The 20,710-nt window shown below is 45.4% G+C and overlaps 1 protein-coding gene across 1 annotated transcript in view; it reads left to right on the forward strand.

The window, feature by feature from the left end:
• TLN1 (talin 1) overlaps positions 1 to 20,710 on the forward strand; it is a 3,443,760-nt gene that overhangs the window by 3,138,286 nt on the left and 284,764 nt on the right. The window contains exon 52 of the mRNA XM_044078439.1: positions 17,594 to 17,710. Coding sequence (XP_043934374.1) covers positions 17,594 to 17,710 — 117 coding nt within the window. The remainder of the gene's footprint in view (positions 1 to 17,593; positions 17,711 to 20,710) is intronic.

Consider the following 20,710-nt stretch of genomic DNA (forward strand, 5'->3'; position numbering starts at 1 on the left):
TTGCTGGTTGGGTTCGGAGCCGACCCTCGGCTCCGACTCGGCCATTTTCTAAAGCTCGAGAGCTACTTACTGGCTCGAGGTCTCCCTATATCCCACAATGCCTGGCGCTAGACCCCCAGATCTCGTTTGCCACTTTAGCTACGAGGTTGCGCTTCACTGGCTCAGGTCTTATTAATCTTTTATATTTTTAGTAGTTAAACTCTTAGTGTATATTTTTCAAATTTTTTTGTTAAATCAGAGTAGTACTGTAGACTAGTCTTAGTTTCCCTGTGTTTTCTGACCCTTAGGAAACTTGTTTTTACTTAAGAGTTTCTCCCCCCCCATCTCCCTAAGTAGGCCGTTTAAGTTGGAGGCTATCCCCTTCCCTTTTATATTGTTTTCAGTAGGAAGTAGTGTTTAGCCTTTGTTAGTCTCTTAGTTTTTGTTAGTATAGTTACCTTAAATTTTTGTGTGAAGGTGTGGGACTAGTGTATGTGTGTGTCTGTGTTTTTTGCACTAGTCTAAAATTCATCCATCGGTATTCCTTTTATCTATAACATGTCAAAGGATACCAAGGTATCAGGGTTCAAGAAGTGTGACTCGTGCTGTCAGAAAATGTCTCTGACAGACGGTCACACTTCTTGTGTTTATTGTTTAGGTTCCCTACACCTGCAGGACTCTTGCTCGGTATGTCATGCCTTTAGTCCAAGAGTCCTGCAGGAGCGTAAGAACAAGTTAATTCTCAGGGGGTTACTAAAACCCGAGGGGTCTCCGGCAAAGTCTCAGCCAGCGAAAACCCCTAAGCCTACCAAGCCGTCGGCTCCCAGTACGGAGCCGTCGCCAAGTGGAGCGTCTGCTTCAATTTCGGTTCCAGCCGGAACCGAAGTATCAAAATCTCTCTCGGCTCCGACCTTGGTGTCGGAGCCATCAGGGAGCCGTAAGCGATCCAGGTCGCCATCCCTGGAGTCGATTCATTCGGCTCTGGGATCACCTTTGCTACAGTCTGAATGGAGCCATAGGTCCTACTCTTCTCGGTCCTCGAGGCTGTCCGATCATGACTTGGAGAGAGTGGGTAGTAGACTCCTCAAATCGCAGGCCCTGGCTAAAATGTTAACTAGACTTCCTCATCAGGCTGTGGCTGCTCCTTTTCCTGAAGTAGTTCCTCCTCTGACTCCTCTCCTGTCAGTTCGGAGCCGGAGCTTATTGGGGCTCGGATCCTGGAAACGTTGGCGCCGATGCTTCCCCTTTCGGCTCCTTTGTCGGCTCCGATGTCTTCAATGGTTCCGTCCTTGGAGGGATCTGGGCGCCGAGACTCCCTCGTCGGCTCCGGGAGGGTGAGTGGCATTGGACCCTTGTCCGACCTCGTTCTCCCCCTCGGAGCCTCGGAGCCGTCCCTTTCGGTGCCGGAGAGGATTCCAGTCTCCTCGGAGTGGGGGCCCTTTACTCTGCCGGACAGGGGCACCTTCGAGGTCATGAGGAGCGTCCTGACTTCTGAGTCTGCACCTCGATCAGCCCCCTTCAGCTCCTCCCCCCAGGGTGCCTGCTTCGGTCTCTGCCCCTCCTCCATATCCCAAGCGAGGGGATCAAACACTCCAGGTCACCCCACTGGGTGTATCTTCCTCTTCCGAGGCCTCCCCTGAGATTTCAGAGGAGCCCCCTCGAAATAGAAAATGTAAGAGGAAACATGTTGACACCCCAGAGTCGGTCACGTCAGATACTGACTTGGAGGATTCGGAAGGGTCCCCAAGATCCCCCTCTGAAGATGTCTCTTTCTCAGACATCCTTGAGATCCTTAAGCAGAGGGGGAACTGGTCTGCCCTTAACCCTTCTGAGGACGAGTCGGTATACTTGGATGCGTTTGGTTCTCACCCCTCCACCTCCTGGGTGTCTCCGCCTTTCGATCCATTAATGGACGTGGTGGCTCGGAAGGCATGGTCAGCTCCGGACACACTGGAACCAACCCCTCGCAGGCCCACTAAGTTTATTGCATCCCCCCAAGGTAAACAGTTTCTGACAAAGGGTGTCCCCGTTGATGCCATGGTGGTAGCAGCTGCCACGAAAAAGGAGTTGGCTGACACTTCTGTACCTGTCCATCCCCCTAATGAAGAGTCTAGGACGATGGATAGATACGGGAAGTGGAGGTTTTCCTCAGCGACCTTCTCCATGCGGTCGCTGAATTATTTGTGCCACTTTACCCGTCTTTAGAGGGATCTCCTCAAGGAGCTAGGAGATACCCTGCAAGATCCATCAGCTGCGGGGGCTCAAGACAAGATAAACTCCCAGCTGGCAACTCTTAATTCTATCGTTAACTCCTCCATGCGGCTCATTTCGTATGTGGCTGATGGGGCGAGTAGAGCCGCAGGCACAGGCGTGGCTTTGAGAAGACATACCTGGATGCGGTTGTGTAACTTCGCTGATCCCTTCAAGGCGTCTTTCACCAACACCCCTTTTGATGGTTCGGCTCTGTTTGGACCTCAAGTGAAAGATACACTTACCAGGTGTGAGCAGGAAGGCAAGACTCTCTCTCTGCCGTTGGAGTCCGTTTTTCCACTCCCTCTAGACCATACCCTAAGGGTCAGAAGAGTGGGAAGATGTGGTTCCGGAAACCCCAGGGAGCCGTGCCTGACACACGTGGCGAGTTTCCCTCCAGAGGCAGAGGAGGGAACAATAGATGCCGCCCGTGGGGCAGAGGGGTTCCGCAGAATCAGGGCAGCAGAAAATCTTTCTCTGACAAGCCCTTCCAGCACCCCTGAGGGGCTGCCCGGCTGTCCGCCTTCAGAGGCAGTCGGGGGAAAGTGGTCTCTTTACCCAGAAGCCTGGCGTCTCATCACTCGAGACAGATGGGTACAGTCTATCATATCCGGAGGTTACAAAATCCTATTTGTCCACACTCCCTTAAAATCAAACAACCCCATCCCAGATGTTCCACCCAGTCTAAGGGAACAGGCAGTACAAGAAATTTCAAGACTGCTAAAAAAACGGGCCATCTAACAAGTCCCAGCAGACGAGCAAGGATCCGGAATTTACTCAGAGTTCTTTTTGGTACCAAAAAAGATAGGGGACTGGAGACCCATTTTGGATCTCAGCAGACTAAACAAGTCTGTTCAAAGAACGAAGTTCTGGATGGTCACGCTTCAGTCCATTCTACCCTCTTTGGGTCAGGACAATTGGATGTGCTCGATTAATCTTCAGGATGCGTACTACCACATCAAAATGGACAGGCATTCCAGAAGGTTTCTCCGCTTCCGGCTGGGAGTCAGTCATTACCAGTTCAGAGCCCTGCCCTTTGGTCTCACCACAGCCCCCAGGGTGTTCAAATGCATGGCAGTGGTTACCGCTCACCTGAGATGGCAAGGATTCCAGGTGTTTCCATATCTAGACGACTGGCTCCTTACTGCTACCACCAGACATCAATTGTTGAGAGCCAGGGATTATACCATCCAAACATGCTCCAACCTAGGTATCTCAATAAATTTCGAAAAGTCTGCATTGTCGCCTTGTCAGTCGTTAACCTTTATAGGCGCAAGATTAAATACGAAAGATCTGTCCGCAAGGCTTCCAGTAGACAGAGTGGCAGACATTCGCCGACATGTACAGGTATTATTAGGATGCAGAAAGATTCAGGCCAGATTCGTCCTAAAAACCTTAGGTCTCATGGCAGCAGCGATCATATTAGTTTCCCTGGCTCGTTTTCATATGAGGACTCTCCAGTGGATGCTTTTCACCCAGTGGTCCTTTCAGCAACTTCGTTTGTCTCACAAGATAATAATCACACAGTCATGCAAAGACCACTTGGCTTGGTGGATGGTCTCTCCATCAGTACCCCAGGGCAGACCATTTGTCCTTCTTCCTCCAGTTGCCACGGTGACCACGGATGCCTCCCTGATCGAGTGGGGGGGGGGCATTTTCAGGGCAGGACTGTCTAGGGCACCTGGCAACCCCACGAGTACCACTTGCACATAAACGTCTTGGAGATGAGGGCGGTGCTTTTAGCATTGCAAGCTCTTCAGAACTCTCTACCCACTGAGACCATTGCAATTCAGACAGACAATATGTCTGTAGTGTGGTACATCAACAAGCAGGGCGGAACCAAGTCATATCCCTTATGTCGAGAAGCACTCTGACTATGGCAGTGGGCGATCTCCTCTCAATGGTTTCTGACAGCAACGCACATCCCTGGGAAGTCTAACGTCATAGCGGACAGGCTAAGCAGAGCTATTCTCATGCCTCACGAATGGTCTCTCAACCGGACAGAATCTTCCACAAATGAGGTCAGCCTTGCTACGACCTTTTCGCAACTCCTCTCAACAGCAAGTGCGACAGTTTCTTCACTCTCTTCCTGGACACTCCCCCAGAGACACTCTAGTTCACGATTGGCCCCAGGGACTTCTGTATGCATTCCCACCCTTTCCACCAATTCCCAAATTAATTCAGAAAGCTACAGTGCTGGGTTGCCGTATGATCCTCATTGCCCCCTACGGGCCTCGACAAATTTGGTTCCCATTCCTGCATAGTCACCTTCTAGAGCAGCCTCGGAATCTGGACCCAGTTCCGGACCTCCTGATCCATCAGTCGGGGGGGCTGCATCAGTCTCTTCAGTCTCTCAACCTCACTGCTTGGTTGCTCCACTTCCAGCCTTAGCCAGGCTTCCCAGTATTTCCAATTCAGTGCGTGAGATTATCCTTTCTTCGCACAAACCTACAACCAGGAAGACTTATGCTAGTAAGTGGAAACGTTTCTCTTTCTGGGCAGAGGCTAGAAATATAGATCCCTTCACAGCCCCTGTCCATAACGTTCTGGATTTCTTAGCAGAACTTTTTCAAGCGGGCTCCCTGTCGGCCACCATTAGAGTTCAATTAGCGCCAGTCTCTAATTTCCATACGGGCCTGTCAGAAACCAGCATCATGTCCCATAATCTTTGCAAAGCCTTTCTGAAAGGAACAATCTTGCTCAGGCCTCCAGTGAGAGATCCCCCACCTCCGTGGGACTTAAATTTGATCCTAGCTTCCTTGATACTGCCTCCCTTTGAACTGGCAGCTTCCTGTTCCTTGAAATTGCTTACTTGGAAAACACTCTTTTTGGTGGCAATTACTTCAGCGAGGAGAGTTTCTGAACTTCAAGCCCTTTGTGTTCGTCCTCCTTATCTAGTTTTCCATAAGGATAGAGTTTCACTCAGGACTAATCCTTCGTTCCTTCCTAAGGTTCCCACCAAGAACAATTTGAATCAATCCATCTATCTGCCAGTCTTTTTTCCAAATTATTCCAACAAAGCTGAACACAAGTTACACCAGTTGGACGTTCATAGGCAATTACGTTTCTATTTGCATAGGACTGAGCAAATAAGGAAATCAGACCAACTCTCCCTGTCCTATGCGGAGGGTAAGCAGGGTCGGCCAGTGTCTAAGGTAACCTTGTCCAGGTGGTTGTCCTCTGTTATTACCCTTATTTATCAGTTGAGGAATAAAGAACTCCCTGCTAAACCTAAAGGCCATCCTACTAGGGCTTTAGTTACGTCGGTAGCCTTTCAAGCAAGACTACCAATGGAAGCCATTTGTGCGGCGGCCACATGGGCCACCCCTCATACCTTCATTTCACATTATAAATTGGATGTGGCCTCTAGGAGTAGAGCTGATTTTGGTTCCACTGTGCTCAAGAGTCTGTTCCGATGAGCCACCCAGGACTAAGGTGCTAGGGACGCTGTCCCAACCAGCAAGAATGAAGGCGAGAGAGACAACTTAACATTAAGAAGTTATGTACCTACCATAACGTTCCATGTTAGTTGTCTTCTTCTCGCCTTCTTTCTTGCGTCCCACCCTCCATCCCCCTAGCCTAGATGGACCCGAGTAGAGTCCTCCTATGAGTCTTGTCACTGGCTGAGTCTTTACCGTTTTATGTCCTCTACCTTTTTCTTCAGCCCTCTAGCTGAAGTCTTGCTTTTGAGACAGTTGTCCTCTTGTATTATTTTGGTGTTAGGTCTTCCAAACGAGATCTGGGGTCTAGTGCCAGGCATTGTGGGATATAGGGAGGCCTCGAGCCAGTAAGTAGCTCTCGAGCTTTAGAAAATGGCCGAGTCGGAGCCGAGGGTCGGCTCCGAACCCAACCAGCAAGAAAGAAGGCGAGAAGAAGACAACTAACATGGAACGTTATGGTAGGTACATAACTTCTTCTTGTGTTCCCCTCCTTCAAGAAAACACTAAATCCAATGAGGCTATGTTTATACATGTAGGTAGGATTGGAGGAGCTCCTGGAGTTCCGCAAAAGATATGTAGAACGTACTGGGCTATCTGCTATTCCCCTGCATTCTGAGCACTTGAAGAGGCCTTAGATATTGCATTCTTAGAACTGTTCTGCCTGACTTCCACTCCTAAAAATGGATAGGTGTTAATGATAGGGCACCAGTATGTAGTTTTGGAAGAAACCATTTGCTGTTCTCTGGGGCTACTCTTGATGCTACATGTGGATCTAAATCGGTAACAGCTCAGTACTCTCCCTAAGGATAAGGAAAGCAAGGTACCGGACCATTTTGGAAAAACTTGCGTCTTTTCTTCACCAGAAATTTGTGAATTTCGTTTGATGATGGAGGATTATCTATTAATTATGATGAGAGTGGTATAATGTTCTTTGGGCCGTATAAAACTGACCCACTTATTTTTATGGGTAACATAAGTTAAAGAAGGCCCTGGAATATAAGGATATAAGAATTGGAATAATACAGAACTTTAGGTTTAAGATAACTGCTGATTCCGTTAGTTAAAACATTGGGTATTGCAGGGCTTTATCCTTACAACAACAACAAAAATTCATCTTTATTATAATTCTGTTCTCTATTGTAATTCTGTATTGTACATGTAATTGTGATATTTTGGCGTTTAGATAGCTGTGCTCAAAGAAGATTTACTAGGTTTAGTCAGTTGTAAATACTTAACCTATTCATGCTGACTTGAGCATGTCTGACTATATTCAGTAAATTGCTGCTGGTTGAGATGCAAGTTGTTTAGTTTACAGTGCCCTCCATGATGAAAAGCTAAGACTAGTATATGTAATTACTCCAGCCTATGAAAGTTACCAAAGGTATACAGATCACACAGACTGAACTTGACAGCCAAGTTATGGAATAAATTGCCATTGGGAATTAAACAAGTTAATAATTCATCTCAGCTCAGAAAATCACTAGACACTTGGATAAGACCTTTGGTCTAAGCCAGTCTGGAATTTACATTTTAAATGGTCATTTAAGCCCAAATGCAGTAATAAGCTATGAAATTAGAACAACAAATTTCCAAAGATGCTGACCTGATGAGACAGAAGCAGGGTGTCTATCTGGGCACCTGGCAACCCCCCAAGATCAAGAATGAGCTGGACTGTTGATTAGACTTGCTTGGGAGAGAATAGGATGAAGTAGCCAATAGCCATCTGCCCTTTTCTGGTAGAGCCACTGTGTCTATGACCACTGGTGAAGACCAGAGGCCTTGTAGTTCCAGGGTAGCATGATGAATGTGCTGATGTCATTGCATGACACTTCTCTGTGCCAGGCATTGGGATTGGCTTTTGCTGCTAGATGATGTTTAAAAGGTCTTCATATGATCCTCACTCCCCTGCTCTAGGAATTTTACTCTAAGGTTAATTCCCTACAAAGTTGGGAGGCCTACCTGGCAAAGAAATGCTTGAATAGTTAGGAGTAGGATGGGGGTGAGTGGTAGTTGCTGGATTGCCCTTTCTTGTGGGGGGATTGTTCCCAGGTGGCCAGTGCTTTTTGTGCATACTGAGGATTGCTCAGATGTCATTGTTTAGGGGTGTAGACCTTGTTTTGCAAGCTGGTGGTGAGCCCTCTTGGGAGTACGTGAGTGGAAGCATACATATGTCAAGGGTATTGCATTGTATTCCCCAAGTTGATACAGTATCCATGTCCAAAGAGGGAGCTGAGGGGAGGGTTAGGAATAAGAGAATACTCTTTCTTAGCATATTCCCTGAAATGACTCTGTGCTGGGTCTGTATATGGTCCATGTGGATCAGTGCTTTATCTCAGTTAAATGCATTAGTAAGTAAAATGATGTAGACCACTGATTGGAGGAAGTGCCTGTCAGCTTGGGCTATATAGATTACATTCATTTTCTACGTGTGAGGGGCAGGCAAGACTCAACTACATTGAGGCAGAGTGCTTTCTTCAAAGCTAGGGCTAGAAACGTAGGTCTTCTGTGTGCCCTATTCAAGTGGTAATCCAGGCTCAGTTGTTCATAGCGAAGTGTTCTCAGCTCAGCAGGGAGCAGACAATGTTGCATACGAATAGGTGTAGTGATATCTCAGACATCTGTGTGAGCAGTACTGTCAGCTCTTGGACAAAGCTTTACTATTGATGCTCTGTATCGAGAAGGTATTTTGTTGGTTGTTGCAGTAGATGTGCAAAATGGCATCCCCGCTGTGACTCCAGACAGTACACTGTGACCATACATGCTTCAGACCTGGTTTGGGAGATTTGTGGCTCACATGAAAATACAAGGAGTATAGTGCTGTTTGTGGTGAAAAGATGTACTTTAAAAGTGTGCTTTGATTCTGTCTTTGAAAGCATTCAGAATGTACTGGCATCCAAGTACACTGAGGGCAGGTAAAGACAACACCACAGTAAAGTGGTATATGAACAAGCAGTAGCCTCTCATTCATACTAGCTTTGCAGTCCAGAAGTGATAGCCTGGTATGTAGCCTCCTAGTTGGCCTTCATCTCCTGGCTTCTTGCATCCTGCCAGACCTGTAGTCTGCAGTGGACAGAACTAAGCAGATCATCTTCCATCTTCAGTGAATGGAGGCTGGAACCCAAAGATCCAATGTTGTCTTTTCTGTCTGGCTTCAACCTGTGGGTTATCAGATCCGCTGCCAGCCAAATCCATGAGATTTCAACTCTCTGGGTTCCACCTGCTTACCCACAATCCCCTGCTGTCTAGAGGATACCTCTGATAAAGTTTGCTACCATTCCAGCTAGCTGCTCAGTCTGTGAAGTCTACCTTTGGGTGTATCCTTTTGTCTTGTTGTTTATTGTCCTTGCTGTCCCCTACCCCTTAGAGTGCAGTAGGTTAGTTTAGTTATAGTATTAGCTAGGTTTATAGATATTAATGTCTGTTTAGGTAGCGGTGGGCTTTTCCTGCCTTATATTCTGTTTGTCTTGTTGCTCCTTTTCCTTATAAGTTTATATAGGATAGTATTTTTTTCTTGATAGTGTGTAGTGGGTTAGTATAGGTCTAGTCTGTTTTTCATTAGAGTTGGTGTAATGGACAAAGGTTTCAAAAAATGTTTTGCTTGTGGGCACAAGCTCCCTTCGCAGGATGCTTATAAGTCCATTTATTGCTTGGAGGCTGCCCCCCTGCTCAAATGAACCTCAAAGCCCACGTCAATGGCTTAATCTGCTTGGTGGTCATGTTCAGTGGGCAGTATTAAAGCTTTGAATCAGGAGCAGCTGATGAGGTCCTTCTTGCAAGCTCGGATGCAATTGGGCCTTATTCCTTCATACTTGGGTTCCCTCCCCGGAATACCATCAATCACCCTGGTTTTCTCCCATGGGCCCTTTGGAGCCGAGATCTTTGGACCTGACAGTGTTTCTACCTTTGGGGTCAGATCCATGGCCTTGTTTGGCTAGGACCACCACCTTGGTTTCCTGGACTCTGGCTGCATGAGAGCTGAGTGCCCTCATAGCTGTTGTCAAGGGAGGTGTCTCCACACCAGGTTCGACTACCCCAGCTTCAGGGTCATCCCTCCCGATTGGGGTGTCTCTGCTGTCAACAGCTTGGCTCTGGTCTTGATGTTGGTTGTGCAGTTTCATGGACTGCTTCAAGGAGTCTTTTATTAACACCCTATTCAATGGCTGCTCCTTATTTGGGCCGAAGATTAAAAGACACATTTACTAGGATCGAGCAAGATGGGATGATGCTGTTACCATCAGAGTGCATTTTGGTACCCCTCAGCAAACCTTTTCAAGGAATCAGAAGTGGGGCAAATATCTTTTCTTTAGGAAATTGCAGCAGCCTTCTAGGGGTGCTTCTTTGACCATAATGGATACTGCTCTTGGGGATGGGCAGGGCTGTGGAATCAGGGCTTTGAGTTTTCTCCAGAGGGCCCTTCCAGATATCCTGAGGGTTTGCCTGACTGTCCTGCTTTGTAGGCAGTTAGGGGTTGCTTGGCTCTACCCAGAAGCTTGAGAGGCCATCAACTTTGGACACTTTGGTATTAAGAGATATATCCAGAGGCTGTACCATCCCATTTTTATAAATGCCAAGTTTCACTCAACAAACATCTCCCGGACATTCCAACCCATCAGTGATGGCAAGCAGTGGTAGAGATTCAGAAGCTACTGGCAAGTCGAGTCTCCCAAGAGGTCCCGCCCAGACCATCAAGGATCCAGGGTTCAAGGTTCTTTTTGGTGCTAAGGACCTCAGACCAATTTTGGATGTAAGCAAATTAAATCTCTTCATAGGATGAGAGGAAGTTACTAGGCTAATGATCTAGGGGCCTTACAAGCCTAGCCAAGTTTTACCCTTATTTCCACAGTCAGCACGTGTCACACCTGTCCAAGACGGATACAGGTGGAACCTCTGGGGTGAATTTAGTTTACCCATCCAGTCGTCCAGATTGTGTTTGAAGAGGGATAATTAGGTGCTCTACTTGATATGAAGCGGAAATCTGTTCCAAAGGTATGGTTAACTTCTGTAAGACAAATCTGTCCTTCCAGCAGGTTCTCTTAATGTCACATACCAGGTTAAGGCCATTAGAGCAAGCGACCCGTGTACTATTTGACTTACAGATATGCAGCATTTCCAATAAAGCAGGGTCAAAGATTGCCTTATATGCAAGGCAGAGATCGCCTCTGAGCAGTCTGTGTAAAACAGAATAAAGTGACCGTGATTTCAGACTGTCCTCTTAGGACAAATGCTGAAGACCTTGAATTTTTTTTGTGAGGAACCTTTGTGGTCTCTGCAATTGCTGCAGGTGCTTGGGAAGGTAATATCAAAAGGGGCATTGTACTCAATTATTGGCCTGATGAGGGAAGTGTACAGGGAGGTTATAACCTGTTTTCTGGAGGCAATGCTCTTACTTATGAGTGTAAAACAGACCAAATTCCAGATGGTCATGATGCAGGCCATCCTACCTCTGTGGAGGAAGGGCGATTTGATGCACTCAGTAGATGTCAGAGATTTCTATAATCTTATCAAGATAGAGAGATGCTTCAGGAGTTTCCTGTGCTTCTAGCTAGGGGCCAGTCATCTGATCAGAGCCCTGCCATTCAGTCCCATCACCACCCTGTGAGTGTTCACCAAGTGCTTGGCAGTGGTGGCAGCCTGGCTTTGGCTGCAGGGATTATACTCCTGAATGATTGGCTTCTCACTGCCCCCATGAGAGTGTCTATTATCACAGCCAGAAATCTCTTACTCCAGTTAGGTGGCCATTTGGGGATAGTTATCAGTTATCAAATGTCAAGTCTGCAACCTGTCCAGCCATGGGAATTCATAGGTAGCCACTTTGATGCGGTCTCCCAAATTGCTAATCTCCAGCATAATCGGCCTTCAATCCCAGACATATCTGTGATTGTTAATGCAAAACCACCAGTGCATGCTCTTTTGAAACTCTTGGGCCATGTGGCAACTTCCATAGAGTTGGTCCCCTCAGCGAGATCCTACATGAGGGCTCTGCAATGTGCACTTACAATGCAGTGGTCCTATTTAACTCATCCAGTGGATATTCCCTTCAGGATGACAAAGGTTTGTCACAGTTAGATTCCGTGGTGGATAGTCATCCTTTGTGACCAACGGGAGACTGTTAGTTTCTCCCCCATCTTCGGCCACGGTCACCATGGGCACCTCACTGCTTGAGTGGGGGGCATTTCAAAGTGGTGACGGTTCGAGTTCTGATCTTCTGCGGAGGTCAGTTTTCACATCAGTGATGTGGAGACGAGGATGTCCTAGCATTGCAGGCCTTTCAGGATGTCCTCCCAAGTAGTATGATTTTAGTCCAGACAGGCAATATGCCTGTGTGATACCTGAACAAACTGGGAATACAGTCTTATTTTCTAGTTGAGAAACCATGAGAGTTTGGCAGTGGGCAAACTCGTCTCCGTAGTTTGATTGCATCGCACTTCCCAGGGACGTCCAACATTCTGGCAGATAGTTTGAGCAGGAATCTTCTTTTTCCTCATGAGTGGTCTCTGAATCTGAGGGTAGCAGCTTAGATTTTTCAGTGCCAGGGCACTCCATGTTGCAGCATGGAGTGCTGAGACACTCCATGTTGCAACCGTTGTGACCCCCCCCCCCCTTCCAACCCCAAATGCAACAGCTGTTATGCCTTAGTCCATCCTCAGGAGCAGTCACCCAGCGATGCTGCTGTGTATGTTTGGCATCCAAGCTTCTTGTTTGCATATCCTCCAGTTCCCCTGATGATCCAGTTTCTTCAGAAGGTAGCCCTTTGCAGAGCAACAGTGATCCTCCGAGCTGTTTCGGGTCTTGTCAGGTGTGGTTCCACTTTCTGTGGCCTCCTCTTAGATACTCTCCTTGAATTTCGGATCCCACTCAGTGTCTTATTTCTCATCTAGCAGGTCTAGACCCACCTAGCTGTCAGTCCTTCAAGTTAACTGCATGAATTTTTCCAGTTCCATTAATGGAAGAAATCCCAAGCTAATAGACAACAAACGTTGTGCATATCTTAATGGCAGAAATCCCAAGCTAATAGACAACATTGTACATATCTTGTCCTCTTCCCAGAAGTTGTGTACTAAGAAAGTATACACAGGTAAATGGAAGTGCTTTGCTGTGTAGGTGGACTACTGAGAATTGGATCCTTTTCCCCCTCTCTTGGTCAGGTTTGGATTTTCTTGCCGAGTTTAGTTTGGGCTGTAGCTTTTCCAAGATTAAAATATAACTGGCGGCCATATCTATTTATCATATTGGCAGGGACAGTGTTCCCTTGGCTGCTCTGAAAATTTCCAAAGCATTTCTCAAGGGCACATTTCTTTCATACCCTCCCATTCAGGACCCTGTCCCTCACTGGGATTTACTGTTCATGTTGCAAGTCCTTGCAGGTCCTCCTTTTGAGCCTTCTATTATGTCAGACCTAAAGTTTTGTTGTCTTGGAAGACTTTGTTCCTGGTGGCTGTTACCTTGGGCAGGAGTTTGAGTTGCAAGCTCCAGTTGTTATTCTTCCATACTTGTATTCCGCAAAGATAGGGTCTGTCTTTGCACAATCCCTTCTTCTCTTCCTAAGGTGACCACAGAGAGTAGTTTGAATGGTTCTTTCTGCCTGTACTTTTCCTATTTTTTGAACAAGGACAGTTGCTTGCTGCATTGTTTGGATGTGCATAGACAGCTGATATTTTGTGTTTCCTTTTCAAAATCTAGATTTGGTAGGCCTGTGTCTATGGTTATGTTATCTCAGTGGCTGTCAGACTGTCATTTCCTTTGCTTATACTGTGCGAAGTAAGACTTTGCATGGTAAACCTAAAGATCACTTCACTAAAGCCATGACTACTACTATGGACTTTTCCTCTAGGGCTTCCTTAGATGACGTGTGCAGCAGTGACTTGGGTGGGCCCTCATACCTTTGTTTCTCACTACAAGTTGGACATTTAGTCTAGGTCCAGGGCTTCTTTTGGCTCAACCATGCTGTAGAATATCATTCCATATATCTTCCCTAGGGTTTTACATGACTGGGGACTTGTCCCACATGTTGAAGCCAGATGGAGACAACAGCTGATATGACAGTTGTATTTACAATAATGATTTGTGTTGTCAGTCTAATCTGTGTTTTTCCTTCCCTAGGAATGGGTTCTGTTTCTAACCATATGTTTAAGTTTCATACTAGAGCGGAATCAGATTATGGCCAGAAATGGCCTAATAGATAAAGACATCGGCCTCCAAAACTTGGGATTGTGAGTTTGAGTCCCATCTGGGATGGTATAATTTGTCTGACAGTTGAAACAAAGGACTAAACCTCTCAGTTGTTAGAGATGCTTCCTGTGCAGTGGTTTTGAGTATTTCCACCTTCATGTGCGTACAGTATATCCTTGAGCAATTGAGAGTCTGAGAAAGCTCCTTAATGGTCCCCTGGGCTACATGCTAAGTAACTACTATGAATTTTATGAATGCCTCATAATGTAACTTTACTTGAGAAAACTGCATTGGTGGTACTGCAGTGTCCTACCTCTATCCTGCATTGTGTGGACAAAAAAAAGCTCTTACACTGGATTCAACAGGTGAATCTCAGTTTGGGGGTCCTTTCAAGCCAGGCTGAGACACTCTGGCACATACAGTTCCTACACTGTAACTTGGATGGCCCACTCAGGGAAACTAAAAATGTAATTGGACGGACCCACTCAGGGAAACTAAAAATATAAGGAAACTACAGCAGAAATTGGAGGAAAGTGCACATCAGTATGAAAGAGGTGATGGCTGTAATTTTAGCTATAAAAGCATTCACACAGATATGTTAACCAGGGACTGTGCATATCCTCTCAGACAATCCAGCAGTCATTTTCATCAACAAGCAAGGGGAACCCACTCTTTTTTGTGGTGGCTGGCCATGGAAGCTTGGCATGTGGCCCAGGAGTCTGATCTGAAATGTCCTGGCACATCATTTGGACAGAACAGCAAAGCCTCTTGAATGGATGGATGGTGAACCCTCCCTTTAATGCCATAAAGAGGCCCTGAACCCAAACTAGTTTGCATTGTCCATGGTTTTCAGATACCTGTCCAGACCTTTGTAAGTCCAGCTTTATTGCATGCTTCAGTGTAAGTACTTGCTTCCGCTTTCTGTACATATATGCTCTGGGACTGCCTCCTTACTCCTTTTGTCAGCAAAGCAAATCCTACAAGGGGTTCTCGATTTGAGACCACCCGAGAAGTTTCTCCTCCATGGGACTTGAGCTTATATATTGAAAAACTTGACACTACCACCATTTGGCAAGCAACTAGAACATATATTCTTGACATAGAAAACTGTCTTCCTAGTGATAATAACATCTGAACGGAGAATTTCAGTTGCAGACTTTTGTGAGCAAACAGCCCTTTATCTTTCACAAGGGCAGTGTTACAGCTGTAAACCATTCCAACCTTTATGACTAAAGTGGTGACCAAAGTTTCTCTCAAATCAAGCCATCAGCTACCCAGTGTTTCACCCCCACCCTGCAGAGCAAGGGGAAAAGATGCTGTATACTTTGGATGTGCTAGGCAGCTGAGACCTAGAAAAGACCAAAGTGAGAGAAATAGACAAGCTGTTCATAACCTTTGCAAAGAGTAGGGAGGGCAGACTTGTCTCAAAACAGAATATCTCCTGTTTAGCTACCCTTCCATGAAAAAAAAAAAAAAAAAAAAAAAAAGCTGCACCAGTGTATGTCAGGACATATCTTTCTAGAGCAAAAGCAACCACATCCTTTCTTGGGAGGATCATCTGTCCACACCTTTTCCAAATACTGTAACTTGGGCATTACCTCCAGAGCCAGGGCAGGTTTTGCTACTGTCATGCTGCAATGCCCATTACAAACCTATCCCTTCCTTCATAGAGCCATCATCGCTAGAGTAAGTAAGCATTGAGAATTTCCTAAACACTTATCACTACCCTAACAGTGAACAATAATGAAGAAATACAGCTATGTAGGAACTTTAATTATAATTCAGGTATGTTCTTTGCTGCCACCTTGATGACTGGTGCTGTTGTTTCTGCCCAGACCCCTGTTACTTCATGGACAGGAAATAACTCTAAAGGTAAATGCAGGCAGGCGTCTGTCTAGTACTGTAGGTATCCTGATGTTCAGGTTGCAGGACATCTGTCAGACAGAGAGGGAAAAATGAAAAGCTCTGGAAGTCGTGCCTTCTGGGGCAGGAATCCCAAGTATTATCACTACTGCAACACTGAATGTACTTTGAATGTCTGTGATGGCATTAAGTTCTTGCACAACTATAATTTCTTATCCATTGTGTTTTCTGCACTCTTCATATGCATGAAAATGGGTCACTGATAAAGATGAACATAGTCTTCTCAACCGAGAAATTGTACATCATGTAAGATACCGCAAAGCGTAACACCAAAAATCTTTTTTTTTTTTCCAAATGGAAAAATGTTTTTGTGCAGCTATACAGAACCATCATTCATTTCAGTGCTGCTAAGCAGAATATCTTGCAGTCTACTACTGTTTGCCTCTTGCAAAGTACGTGTTTGTTACTGCAGCCTTCTTTCCCTTAGACTCCTCTCCTTTGTTTAGCCACTCTGTACTGAAACAATTCTTGAAAGAAGTCTTGCATCTCAAGCTTGTAGGGAAGCCTGTCCTCCTATGGGAATCTTAACTTGTGGTGGGAAAACTAACCATAGCTTCTTTCAAGTCCACTGCACCAGTAGTACTCAAGTTAATATCTTGGAAAATTATAGTTTCTGTCTATTACTTCAATCCCTTATGTGCGAATAACCCTGCATTGTACTTCAAAGTGTGCATGAGTTGTAGACCTGTTCCTCCTTACATGCCAAAGTGATATCAAAATTGGCACCGAATCAGGCTATAATACAGTTACTTGTCTTCTTTTCTAATACCCTGAACAGTGGAGAATACGTATATTTGCTGGATGTGCTCATTCAGCTTAAATGTTATATATGAAGGAGAGAGGACTTCAGCCATTTATTATGCTTGGCAAACGAGGTAGATCTGTGTCCAAGCAACTGAAGTCCAGGTGGCCATGCAGTTGCATCGCATCATCTTTTGTTATGAGAACACTGGAAAACCCCTGAGGGGGCTGTGAGAGCCCACTATATTATGGCAAGAAGGTACAACAGTAGACTTCAGAAATATTTCACCCCAGAGTGTTTGTAAAGCAGCCCATCTGGACTACTGGCACAGTTTTTCCAGGTGTGCAAGCTGGATGCCTGTCCATGAGCAAGGCAGGTGTGATCAAAGCAGTTTTGTAGGGAATGCTTTAGGCACCAACCACTACCATGCCATTTAGATACCTGTTTTCCCAAGGCTGCAGAATTGAGCATTATATTGAACTTCCTAAGTTCCCCACAATGATAGATGTTTGTGCTGCAGCAGTGATTCTTCCAGTCAATCTCCCCTCTTGTCCTCCACCTAAATTAGGTCATTGTTTTTTTTCCCCACAGTGTCTGTTGGAGATGAATGTGAGAAGGTGACCTGTGGGTTCCCCATTTTTCTAGACCTAGAAGATTGCAGACCCTTTTAGAGGAAGGTGATGTCTCCTTCAACTATACCTTTTCTATTCTTTTTTTTTGTTCCACTTGCATTTTTTAAACTGAGGCCACATCATTTTATTTTTCTTTTAGAAGGAAAGAAAGAAAATGATGCAGACTGTTCTACTTTTCAGACGTAATTTGAGCCAACAGATTGGGCAAGGAGAGAAAGTCTGTGGAAGTCAGGCCAGAAGGGCTGACTTCTGTCTGTATGTGATCCATGTGGGTAGTGAGTCATACAGCAGCAGTGATCCTATGTAAATGTATTGTTACAGTGAGTGGATTCACATAACTATACTGTGTCTTGGTTTTCATTGTATAATGTAAATTAAGTAAGTGGTGCAAATGCTATAAGAAATAAATCAACTGATCACTGCTTAATTTATCTTTTTTGTGCTTTTTTTTTTTTTAGGTTATGGTTACCAATGTGACTTCTCTCCTGAAGACTGTAAAGGCAGTAGAAGATGAGGCAACTAAAGGCACACGAGCTCTGGAAGCAACAATTGAGCACATCAGACAGGAACTAGCTGTAAGAATGCTTTCTATAAGTCTTCAGTATTTTTCCTTCTAATCTCCTCTTTGTTTTTGGCTTTCTGTCCCTGGTCATGTTTCTGCAGTATTCTTGTCATGTTTTGTCTTTGTATGTTTTCCTTTGTTAGTGTTTTTATAAAGTCATGTGTCCTTTTCTTGAGTGCTGGGTCTAACAATCTTTATATTTTCTTTTGCTGTTACTAAGGGCCATGTGTTCTAATGTATCATCCTGTAATCTGTCCAAGATAATTTGTGTGTTCACTTTTAAAATGGTCAGGTCTTTGCTTTTTGTAAAAACAATCTCATTAACTTGCAGCTTCTTAGGAAGTGCGGTACACGAGGTTGTTTGCAAAGGTATTATCAAATGTTGCTTAGACATAGCTGTAGAGGAGCAGAGATCCAGGCCTGCTTAATGTAGTTTGGAGCCAGGAAGTAGCTTGAACTGTAGACCAGACATTCATTTATGTTTTTGCTTGTTTAACTGGTGTGAACAGTAGCGATCAAAACTGATCAGTTTCAGACCCAGTGTGGGTTGCATTGAGATAAATGAAATCCGATTACGAAGCACAGGGGTAGATTAATGGACTGCTTGATATCTGGATGCAGATAAGAATGCAGACAAGGTGTATGCACTGTACATACACAGTAAAAATAAATGTGGTATGTGAAAAAGAGATGTTGGTCTATATACAATGGAGCATCCTGAGAGTAAATTGTCTACCTGCATATTAACTGGCTTTTGGACCAGACTGTGTATAGAGAACAAAGTTGACATGTAAAGAAGCTAGTGGGGTGTTTAGGTAGAGTTAAGTGACATGGCCTGAGGTAACACATTTACATTGGCTCTGGTTAACCTGGTAGACCTTGAATTTGGAGTCTTTAAGTTGGAAGGGAGCTCTTGCTTGAATTCGGGGTTGGGGGTTCTACAGGAGAGGAACTGTAGTTGGTATAGTGAAGATGTTCTTCATCTCACATTGCTGCAGTCCTAACACTTGGGTAGTCCGCTGTCCCAGTCGGCCCAAATACCAAAGTATAAGGCTGACGTCGGTCAAGGCGCATTTGACTGACATCAGGACGTCAGGGTACAAATGCGCATGACCGACGTCATATCCTCAGTCTTTTTTGCCGCATGGTCCGATGCAGAAGCAGTATTGCGAGTGCAGGTTGGCGTTCTGAAATTTTCTGAAGTCGGAGTTTCAGACCGAATCAAAGTTGGCTAAGTACCCGTTGGGAATATTTTGGTTTTTCTTGCCTCAGTATTTAACCGGATGTCAGAAAAAGTGAATAACTGTATTTCTTGTGGGAAACAGATACCTCATAGAGATTACCATACATTGTGTACACCTTGCTTAGGGCCTGAGCACGACGTTGTTGGCTGTCGCTCTTGTGCTAGATTTAACAAACGCACTATTAAGAGAAGATTAGATTGTGCCAGGTTAGTTTTGGGAAGCGTTGTAATTACAACATGCCGTCGGATGCTCCGGCGCCGCTTAGCTAAAAGCGCAAGACAAAGCAGCAAAGCCTAGGGTGGAAGAACCGTCTGTCCCGGACGCCGGTTCTTTAGAGGCTCAGTGGAGCCGGTGGTTCTACCAGAAGCTCCTCTGGATTCTCACGGTGTGGCTTGACTGTTACAAGATGTGTCCTCTCAGGAGGTAGGCCAGGCTGAAGGTGCTTCTCAGGTAGCTGTTCTCCCCTCCCTTTCTAAGGTGGTTAGGCCCTCCCCTTCTGTTTCCAAGGCTCCTTCTAGAGGCCGGCCAGGGTTAACTTCAGTGGGGGTCTCCCTTCTTCAGGGTCTCTGCCTAAGAAACATATGCTTAAAATGGCAGAAGATTTGATTACTATGATTAGAGGTTCTTTACCCCCCCCTGATAAGAGGCCTAGGGTGGAACCTGAGCTTGAGAGTTTTGAGCAGTGTTCGGAGGCTTCTGAGTCTTCGGCTGAAGACTTGCAGGAGTATCCTCCTTATTCTGATTCTGATGTAGATGACTCTACACCTTTGGCTTCTCCTCCTGAGGATTTTTCTTTTTCAGAGACTCTTCATACCATGAGGGAGCATTTTAAATGGGAAGGTCAAGTTTTCTCTGATTCTAGGAAAAGGCTTAGGGACTTTTTGTTTCTACCCCAGCATAGGCCTTTAGCTATACCTCCTGTTCTGGATGTGGTAGAGGATGTTTTTGCAGAGGCTTCCCTGAACCCTGATTCTTTGCCTCCTGCCCCAGTTAAACCGGACAGGTATTATAGGGTGCCTGAAGCTCATAAGTATCTTTTTAAGAGTCCTAGGGCAGACCCAGAAACTGTTTCTCAGGGCCCTAAAGGTGTTAAGGCTTCTGTTGTTTAAAAACCTGTTTCTTCTGATAAAGAGGGAAGGGCTTTGGATAGATGGGGAAAAAGGTGTATACTTCTTCCACTTTAGCCATGAGGGCTTTGAATTGCCAGTTTCACATGTTGAAATACCAAAATTATCTCCTTTCACAATTGAAGTCTAAGGTGGATGCTCTGGCGGAAGGTATTGAGTGTAAAGAGTTGCAGGATTTGGTTCATGTTTCTGAACAGGTGGGTAAGCATTCCTTGCAATGTGGTTTTGATGCTGTACAGGCCTCTTGAGGATGGCAGCCACTGGTTCTGTTCTTCAGGCACGCCTGGCTGAGGGATCAGAATTTAGCTGAACATGTAAAGACAAGGATTTTAGATGCTCCTTTACAATCTGATGTGTTATTTGGTGCGCCTGTGGAAGCAGTTTTAAAGAAAATGGAGGACAAGGCTAAGTCTATGCAGACTGTTAAAGATTTTTGCAGGTTCAGCCTCCAAAGTTTAGTAGAAATTGGCCTACTAAGGGGTGGACTTATCCTTCTTATGATTCTCAGTCTAGGGGTAGATCTAGGCGTGGTAGGGGCAGAGCTCAAGGTTCTTTTAGGCCTAGAACAGGCAGTTCGCCTGCCCAGTCTTCTGGTGAGGGCAGGGGTCAGTCCTTTCGTAAGCAGACCCAATGACTTGCCTT

This window comes from Protopterus annectens, chromosome 1.part1 (assembly GCF_019279795.1).
Source record: "Protopterus annectens isolate FY-2018-M chromosome 1.part1, PAN1.0, whole genome shotgun sequence".
Classification (NCBI taxonomy): Eukaryota; Metazoa; Chordata; order Ceratodontiformes; family Protopteridae; genus Protopterus; species Protopterus annectens.